The sequence below is a fragment of the Paramisgurnus dabryanus genome, chromosome 19, assembly GCF_030506205.2.
Source record: "Paramisgurnus dabryanus chromosome 19, PD_genome_1.1, whole genome shotgun sequence".
NCBI lineage: Eukaryota > Metazoa > Chordata > Actinopteri > Cypriniformes > Cobitidae > Paramisgurnus > Paramisgurnus dabryanus.
The window spans coordinates 32,918,944-32,928,656 of NC_133355.1; the positions used below are offsets into that span (position 1 = coordinate 32,918,944).

Sequence of the window (9,713 nt, forward strand, 5' to 3'; positions counted from 1 at the left end):
GACTAAACGTTACTTACAATTTATCCTTTTGGACCTATCAATCAAAAGTCTTAGTTCATGTAACTTTTTGACTTAAAATTCATACACATGCTTTCAAGTTCAAAAAGCTGAATGTTTTGAGTAAAGCCCATAATCTCTTGCGTCTCAATATTTTTTGCTTTGGTAAATATGGACCCTTTCAAACACATTGTGTATTATTTTTCACAATAATGAAGATGAATGTCAAGAGAAGTTTTATTTATATTTCTGTAGGGAACCGAGTTTATTGAATTTTTTTCATTCTCTGAGGCCTAGTCAACACGGACACGGGTATTTTTATGACTGGAGTTTATCCTAAAAAAGTTCCCTCCACGCATGCTCGGTTTAAACGAAATCTCCGTCCTCATGAAAAACAAAAACAGGCTTTCAAGAGCATGCCACACCAGCAGGTGGCGATATAACCCAAATCGTAAAGCCACCTTGGCCAATCAGAAGCCTAACAAAAGTGACGTTGCAAGGCAAAAACCCTGGTTTTACAGTCTACATGACAACACTGCAACCGGCATTTCTTAAAATCCTCATCCTGGCAGGGGTTTTCCAAAATGTTTGGTTTCAGCGCCCTGATACTGCGTTTTTGTGTGGACGAAAAAGTCACGGTTATAAAAGGCCCCGTGTCCGTGTGGACTAGGCCTGATTTAAAACTTTACCTTTTATTTATAAAGTGCTAAGTTTATTTGTTCCAAAGCAGCTTTAGATTATTAAAAACAGAAAAATCTGATAAAAAAAATATATTAAATACTTTAATATAAAATACTTTACTATAAAATAAAATATAATAAAGGAAAGCACTTGTTTGTTGCTGGTCAACCATCGGCTGGGCATCTAATGGGAGGCCAGTAGATCAGTGGTTTAAAGAACTTCAAGGCAGCAGGAACTGGGTCTGTTTTAGTCTCAGTGTCCTCTGGTTCAAGGATGAGACCGGGAGTGAGAAACAAAATCCTATTAGCATAGGGGCTGTAATGCAAGTGTCGTACAGTATAATGAATGTCTGCTTGGTTCTGGACAAGCTAACTATTGCGGCATAAGTATATTTACTTGACGAATTATGTGAATGCTTTGTTTTTTTTTAATTTAGACTAAAAAAAAGTTTTTAATTGATCGTCTGTGTCTGATTCTCACACTGTAGAAATTGTGAGTAAAAAAGGAATGGAATAATTTACTAATTTCATAAACGTGTATTTTATTTACAATAGAATATAAATAACATATCAAATGTTGAAAGTGAGACATTTTGAAATGTCATGCCAAATATTGGCTTATTTTGGATTTCATGATAGCTACACATTCCAATAAAAGTTGGGACGGGTAGCAATAAGAGGCCACATTTTCTGCAGTGTCCCAACTTTTTCTGATTTGGGGTTGTATTTAATACAGTCAGTGAGAAAAACTGCTAGGTTTCGGTAAGGGAAACTGAGATCATACAGTGTGACATGGACTTAACTACGATCTTGTTCGCACAGAGTGGTAAACAACAATCCTAAAGGACTATTTAAAATCAAACAGTGTATACCAGGCTTTAGATTCTGTGATCTATTGTGTCAAAGGCTGCACTAAGGTCTAGTAATATAAGAATTGAGATTTCACCACGATCGGATGTTAAAAGGAGGTCATTTGTAACTCTAAGCAGCGCTGTCTCTGTGCTATGGTGGGGCCTGAATCCTGATTGCAACTTGGTCTAAAATTATTAAGCTCTCACTGGTCGAGGTGCGGCTTTTTTATTTTTTATAGTCAAGTGTTCCGTGTACTATTGGATAAAATGGTGGGTGCTTGCATAGCTTCAGTATTTTCCCTAATAACCAACAATTTTTTTAGTGAAGAAGTCTTTCGTTCTGTGTTAGAGTTTCATATCTGTTTCTGTTTCTTTCTAGTCAGTTTTGCAAAATGTTTGCAATTGTTAATATCTACAGGGGTTGAACAATGAAACTGAAACACCTAAGACCACATTAATTTCTTAATATGGTGCCCTCTTTTGCAGCCAATACAACATCAGTTTGTCTTGGGAATGAATGACAGATACTGCAGAAGTCCTGCACAGTGACAAGTGATTTTGAGTGAGTACTCGGGTCACTACGTGAAGCTGGTGGATGAAAACATTTACCATCTCACTTCTTTGAAACGCCTCAAGATGGCTCATTAATATTCAGATCTGGTGAATGTTTAGGCCATGGGAGATGTTAAACTTCAGTCTGTGTTTTGGTACTTTTTCATTCTGATTCAAGTCCCCTACATTCAGGATACTATTGTTTTTACCATTGGGTGCACACGGTCCTCCATAATGGTTCGGTAGTGCTTGCAGTGATGTGCCAATCTAGCACAAAGTAATGGGCAACAATACTGCCTAGAGTTCCTCAGCTGGACCCTGGGGCCTTCATTTATGAAACGTGCGTACACACAGATTTAATCGTAGAGTGTGTGTACGCAAATATCCACAGCAACGTTCACATTTATAAAAAAAAATTTTTTTGTGGAAAAGAGCTTAGGGTCATCTCATGGTCTGAGCAGACAAACGCACTTTTGCTTATCTGATTTCTGCAGGTTTTTGGAAATACAAGCTATTCTTGCTGCTAAAAAAGGATCTGAACATTGACAGGCGCTTTTTTTATATGTCAATGAAATTAATTGGATATCTGAAACTGCTCAGCTGCGCACAAGTTCAAGATCATTTGCCATTAATAGATTTCACATCTGAAAGAAAGATGTACGTACAACTTCTTTGCGCATGTTCATTCTATGAATCACACGTACAAATTTTTGAGAAATGATCTTGAGATCAAATTTAGGATGGTCTCTACGAAGCATTTCATAAATGAGGCCTGAGAACTTTAGCTATGGCACGCTAATGAAAAGTTTGACCATAGTAGCCCGACCTTTAAGATTTCCCTGTGGAGCACCTGATATGAAGAGTTTTGGTAAAACTTGGAAAAGGTGCACAATTAAATTCTGCAGTTATGTGGGCAGCTTTTTTTATACAATTTGGGTAAATACCCGACATTACTTTCGGTCAGCTTCCTCTTGCACCAACAGTTCCTCTTAAATGGGTAATTGTGCTTTGTGCAGGTATGCCAACATTAGCCTATAGATACTGTGACTCTCAACACAACAAAGACTTACTTGATCTTAACAGATAAGTAAGACTCACAAAAACGTATGTGACATGTTTGTCAAGTATGGAACACGTACTCAAAATGTGACCTCTGCATTTAAACCATCCCAGTGAGTAGCGCTAGAAACACACATATGCCAACCATATCTCCCATTATGCACACAGATATAAAATAGCCAGATTAAATAAATAACCAGAAGGAGATAAGTAACAGACTTTAATTAAAAAATAACACAATAATATGAGTAATGCACAAATAAATTAGAGTGTTCAGTAAAAACGTGCCTATGTAGATGCCAGAGCGTGGAATCAAATGGTATAACTCCCAGCCAGAGGACATATAAGGCATTTCAAACATCTCATCAGTAAGCTCTTGTACAAAAACACTGTAACCATTTCATTAAGAGGGCTGTACATCAAACTCAGATTTACAGACATTATCAGAAAGTCAGGGCAGGAACATCGTCATTGAGTATTTCAAACCATTTATTCTTCTTGTGAAAAGGCCATTCACATAACAGGTATTTCTGTGTGCTTGTGTTATTGCTTTTTGTACGTATAGATGAAACGGTACCAACCGTACCATTACCATAATGAGGACTATTGGACACTGCTGAAATAACAATCTTGGAAGAAGAAGAAGAGAGAGTTTATAGTGAAGCAACCCCTGAGATAATGAGCTTTTAAGAGGGGCACATGATAAGACATTCGCACTTACTCACAAAAATATCTGCCACCTTAAAGAGGACCACAGTGGCGGTGATGGGAACATAGAGAATCAAAAGGGGAAAAAATATCAAGCAAAAATTGTAACATTCAGCATGAATAGGCCTTTTGCACAACGCTATGGACAGATGTTATTTTAAGATTAATAAAAATATTGAGTGGAATGTAAAGCATAGGTGCATTAATGGTCTGTAGATAACAGTATAATCTCTACTGTTAGTGGTCCCAAAAGAACAGAATCATTAACTAAAGTTTGGTGACTTTAAAAAGAGGCCTAACATGTTTTCTAAGGCATTCTGCACAATATGATTGTCTTTGGTTTAGTAATCTATTCACACCTAAAAATGACCATCCAGCAGCTTTTCTGCATTGTGCCAAATAAACTTTACACGTTCACAGTTATTTTCAGCATTGTTTCATATACTGTATGAAGAAACAATTTACCACAGATGTAGAGATGGCCGAATTAGTTTATGGAAGTAGAACAAAAGAAAAAACATTGTTGTTTTGTTTAGCAGGAACTTCTATTGTTTCAGTATCATCACACTTTCCCTCACTGGGAACTTCTCTGAACGTACAAACATCAGGAGTGCAGAATAATATGCATCTATACAAAGAGCGAAAATACAGGGCGAGACTTAAGATCTGGCCAGCCAGCTTCAAAGCATCATCCGTCAATCAATTAGAAATTCTGCTGTCGGCGTTTTTTTGCATCCATGGCATCGAGAATGGGTTGCCTCTTAGCGGTGTAGCGCTGTCTCAATTCTTCGATTTCACGCTCCATCATGGGGTCCAGGGCACTGAGACGCATCTGCAGCTCTTCAAAATCCAGGTTTTTCAGCTAAGCAAACAAAGCAACCACAGAGAGAGAGAGAGTGATTCACCTCATCAAAGCTTCATTAAATCATACGAGACCAATCAAAATATCCATGCACTTACAAAATCAAAGTCTCCATCTTGCGGCACTTTCCAGTTGTCAGGGAAAGCGGTTTTTATTACGTAAGGATCTTGCTGGTTGTGATTGTAACTCTCTTGTGCTTTGTTCGAATCCTGCTTGTCAAAGTAGTCCATGAAAGACGGACGAGGAGCTTGCAGAGCTGTAGGATTTCCTAAACGAGGAGAAAACATCCAATATAAGCAAGCGATAAATTGCAGATCTCAGAACCGGAAGTGCACATTAAATAGCGCAAGCTAAGTCAGATAGCGTCTACAGCCAATGTTAATCATTAATGATTTGGGACAAATATGATGTTATTTAATGTTAAACTATGTAAGTGGTGGTCTATGGCATGACAGGGATTTGAGCAACTTCCTGATTCAAAGCTAGGCGCCGCAGATAGGCGCCGGTGTGCGTACACTCATAGAAAACAATGTGTTCAATTTTTTTGAAAATGATGAGTGCTGGTGCTGAGCTGCGTGTTCAGTGTGAGACCCCCTTAAGGGTCCAAAGCCAGTGACTTACACTTTGTACGTAAACCCTGAGATGTGACCACAAGAAGAAAAGCCATTACTCACTTCTCATCGACCCGACATCTACCTCCTCTTCTTCATCATCGCTGTTGATGACCATGGTGCCCAGATCCGACTCTAGCATTGTGCTGCCATGCTCGATCATTGTCTGAGCACCATCGCTCATAGTGCCTGTGGCTCGCATGGTGCCGGCGCTCTCAGAGCCAGACTTTACCATGGTATGGGAATCCACTTCCACTTCCTCATCCTGTACAAGGCAGACAAAGTCAGCTAAAATTTGTTGGAAAAACAGTCAAACAGACCCATAGTAGAGCACGATTTCCTACCGAGTTCTCCTCATCCTCTTCGAGCTCTCTCTGCATCTCCTGTTGTCTCTTCACCTTCATCTCCATAGCTTCTGTGATCAGGTCTCGTAGAATGGTTACTGGTTTGGCATTAGTTATAAATGGATGCTGCAAAAAATATATAATATTCATAATCATGTTTACTAAACTCTGAACAAAAGTGGTTAGCGATGCATTGCCCTACCGGAGACAAAAATTTAAAATTGGGCATAATGTGTCCCTTTAAATATTTATCAGAATGAATGCTTCATTTAATTTTTCTATGCACTGACATATTTCTTTAAAATGATGTACATCTTTAGATAAACGTCTTAAAAATAATTATTATGCACATTGTGTTTTTCAGATCAAAATAAGTCATTTTGATTCTTTGATATAAAGGCACGTTTCATTGGCTATTTGCTTTTTCACATCGCGGTCAATGTAAAACGACCTTTAGCCTGGATTTCACAGGCAGGTTCATATTTATGGTTGATGTAGTTTAACTAAACTAGCTTCAGATTGAAGTGTTTGCAAAAATAAGGAAGTGGTTTTCCAAGTGAACACCCAAAGTATGATAAATCTGCATAGTCATCTATTCAAATGAATAAGAACCTTACCCATTCATCCCACATAATAATTACATGACAGAACTGATTTTTAGATGTAATGTCCAAACCTGCAGTAGTTGAGTTGCTGTTGCTCTCTGCTCTGGGTTCTTCACCAGACATTTCTTCACAAAATCTGTGAATTCATCAGTCCACAGCTCCGGTTTCCGGAAAGTGGGAGGAGGATTTGTTGGGATCATAAAAATAGCCTGATGCAAATATAAAAAAGGGTAACCGTAACATTTCACATTAAGATAGATACTGTGGTAAATACAGTATTATTGTGCGTTTTTCTAACCCTCATCGGATGAATGTCTGCATAAGGAGGCTTTCCTTCAGCCATTTCTATAGACGTGATGCCAAGAGACCAGATATCTGCCACACAGTTATACCCGATCTCCTGAATAACCTCAGGCGCCATCCAAAACGGTGTTCCAATTACAGTGTTTCTCTTGGCCATTGTGTCCTATTGTGGTCATTGAAAAAAAAACATTGGATAACAATGAATTTATAACAGTATATATGCATTAACAACGAATACTATAATAGATGATTATGAATAACTTACCGTGAGTTGTCCAGCCACTCCAAAATCAGCCAGTTTAGCATGACCCTCTGTATTGAGTAGAATATTCCCAGCTTTAATGTCCCTGTGGATTTTCCTCATGAAATGGAGATACTCCAGACCTTTCAATGTGGATTTAAGAACTGTAGCGATCTCATCTTCAGTAAGCTGAGCAAGAAAAAATATGCTTTTAAACATGTGCTAAAAACACTTGCTTTAAACCTTTGTAAACACGTATAATTTTATGGAAAAAAAGTGTATGAGAATAAAATGTCAAAGCAATAAAACAGACAATTAATCGCAATAATTGTCACAATTTATTAGACGATTAACCTTCAGCCAAATTTCACACTCATGACTGCCCTTGCTTCATCAACCAGATGTATTTACACTTGTCCAGTTTTGTCCGAATAGCTGTCTGATCAGAGAACACGCATGAAGTAACCATGTGTAAAACGGCTCTTAAAAGCAGATCAACATTCACGACGGGAAATGTCTGCAAACTGGAATAAATCAGAGATCTGGGAGCTCCCCACTATCAGCTATGAAACTGAGATCATTCACCCTCATAACTGAACAACACTTCATGCGCTATAGTTCATGATCAAATCAGAAAATAAATGCATGTACGTGTTTTTTTCAAGAGAAATTGCAGATAAAAAGTAAACTGAAGACAGCGTGGATAAAATCAACCAAATACACAATTATAAAAACAATACATTTCACGTGTCTTTATGGGAAGTCTGGAAAATCATCTGCAGTGTGAATGAACCTCTTTTCACATAATAAAACGTCATTATAAAGTCTCTTTTTTTATCAATCACTTACAGTTTTATTTCGAAGTCGGATGATATCAGAGACTGATCCAGCTCCACAGTATTCCATCACAATCCACAGATCTGTGTTCTTAAAATAACTGCCATAGTACTTCACCACGTACGGACTGACAACACAAGATAGACACGATCATCACAATGTTGGACATTTTCAGTATTTCATGATAAGTATGTGTGTCCCATTGGATCAAATCACTGATCTATATAAATGACTGGATTGCGCATAGAACGCTCAACGTAATGGCGTAAGGTGAAGCCAGCACAGAGTTCGAGCGGCCATCTTGGTATACCCAACCGGCAGAGGGCATCATTGACTTCCATTCAAAATCATGATCTAAGTTCACCTGCTTTACAGCGTATCAGTCACACAAGGTTAATTTTTAGGATGGGTGTACGTAAATTCATTGTTTATTCTGGTGTTATTTGTAATGTTTATGTTTTCAATCAGGTAGGATAATGGATTTATAATAACTGATTAAAAAGCAAAATGTACAACTTTCAGTAAATAACTATGTACTTAGGACATTTGCGTTGTAATAATGTACAGGGAGACTTCAGATATAAAAACAAAGAAATGTAAAGTGATGTTTTATCATTAAAATCTGATAACGTCCATTGATTTAATAGAATGTTTGGGTATACCAACATGGCGGCGCGGTGGCTTCACAATTGTGACGTCATGCGCAATCCAGTCCTCCAGGAACACTGAAGTTTATGGGCTTTAACGTTACCTGTCACACTGCTGCATTATGGAGATCTCCTTGATGATCTCCTGCAGGTCTGATTCCACAGGAACCTGTTTGATGGCCACCACCTGGCCTGATTCCTTGTGAATGGCTTTAAACACACTGCCATATGATCTAAACACAAATATGAGTTTAATACACAAATCAAATCACGTGTATTCTGTGAGGTGTTTTATACATTGTGAGTATTAACGTACCCTTCTCCAAGCTTTTCAAGAACGTCAAATACTTCCTCTGGCTGCTTGGTTAGACTGTCTTCACTGAGTTTCTTCAGTTTACTATCGAAAAAAAAAGGCATTTTATTGCATAAAATGTTAGGACTCGGACACGAACACTGTCCCTAACTAACAAACTCCCTTACATATATACATCAACGTCAGATTGCCTTAATTCATCTAACAGCGACATGAGCCGTGTATAAAAACAACCAACACCCTCATATATGTATTCATATATTCCATATAGGTTAAGCAACTGTTTGGTACACATCTCAACACCAAAAGCGGCACAATTGATCTGTGTTTTCGCTGTGTAAATGTCGTTTACTGTTCTTTACTGTTTTTGTTTGGTTGTTGAGACGAGGCCTGTAAATATTAGCCAAGATGATAACTGGTTAGCCAGGCTGGCTGTTTCACTTACTTTTTGGGCATCGGCTGATCCATTCTTCTTGTTTAAATGTATTACTAGTTTCTGATTAATATCAAACACTTTGCTGTCTCAAAACTTAAATAAAACAGCAATAACGCATGTTTTGTTTGGACTTTCAGGAAGCAACGCTATCCGCTTTTCCGTGCCGCTACTAAAGCGATGTGAAGCCAGATGACGTGTGAATTTTTCCATGCTAAATTTCATTTCAAAATAAAAGTCTCACTGCATCGTTTTACTTTTAGGAATTTAAATAATATTATTTAAAATCTATTAGAATCTGTTCTTTAAAATTAACTCCATTAATGTACTTTTAAATTAACATGTTTTATCAGAATACTGGTATGTATAGTTCTGGTTCAGTATTGTTGCTGATATTAGAGCACATTAAATATTGCTATATATTTTTATGTTCATTACACAGACGCTTTTATCCAAAGCGACCACAGTGCAAAAAATGAATGTCTTACTTAGTATTTTTGTCTTGTTTTTCAATATAAATATCTAAGAATTCTTACTTTGAGATACTTGATAAGCAAAGTGTCTCAAGATACTAAGTCTTGTTTACTGAAATAAATTATGAAATTCAAAAAGTTTATGCTTACAAAAAAATATCTGCCAATGGGGTAAGTACAAATTTACTTAAAAGGAG

General features: G+C 37.5%; 1 protein-coding gene across 1 annotated transcript; it reads right to left on the reverse strand.

Annotated features, from left to right (window-relative positions):
• Positions 1–3,342: 3,342 nt before the first annotated feature.
• On the reverse strand, positions 3,343–9,235 carry stk3 (serine/threonine kinase 3 (STE20 homolog, yeast)). Its single transcript, XM_065253747.2, has 11 exons — positions 9,056–9,235; positions 8,614–8,694; positions 8,402–8,530; positions 7,663–7,777; positions 6,838–7,002; positions 6,568–6,735; positions 6,341–6,478; positions 5,665–5,790; positions 5,384–5,585; positions 4,808–4,977; positions 3,343–4,709 (listed from the first exon to the last, which is right to left on the reverse strand). The coding sequence occupies exons 1-11, from the start codon at positions 9,076–9,078 to the stop codon at positions 4,551–4,553; spliced, it is 1,476 nt and encodes a 491-aa protein (XP_065109819.1). The 5' UTR covers positions 9,079–9,235; the 3' UTR covers positions 3,343–4,550.
• Between the last annotated feature and the right edge of the window lie 478 nt (positions 9,236–9,713).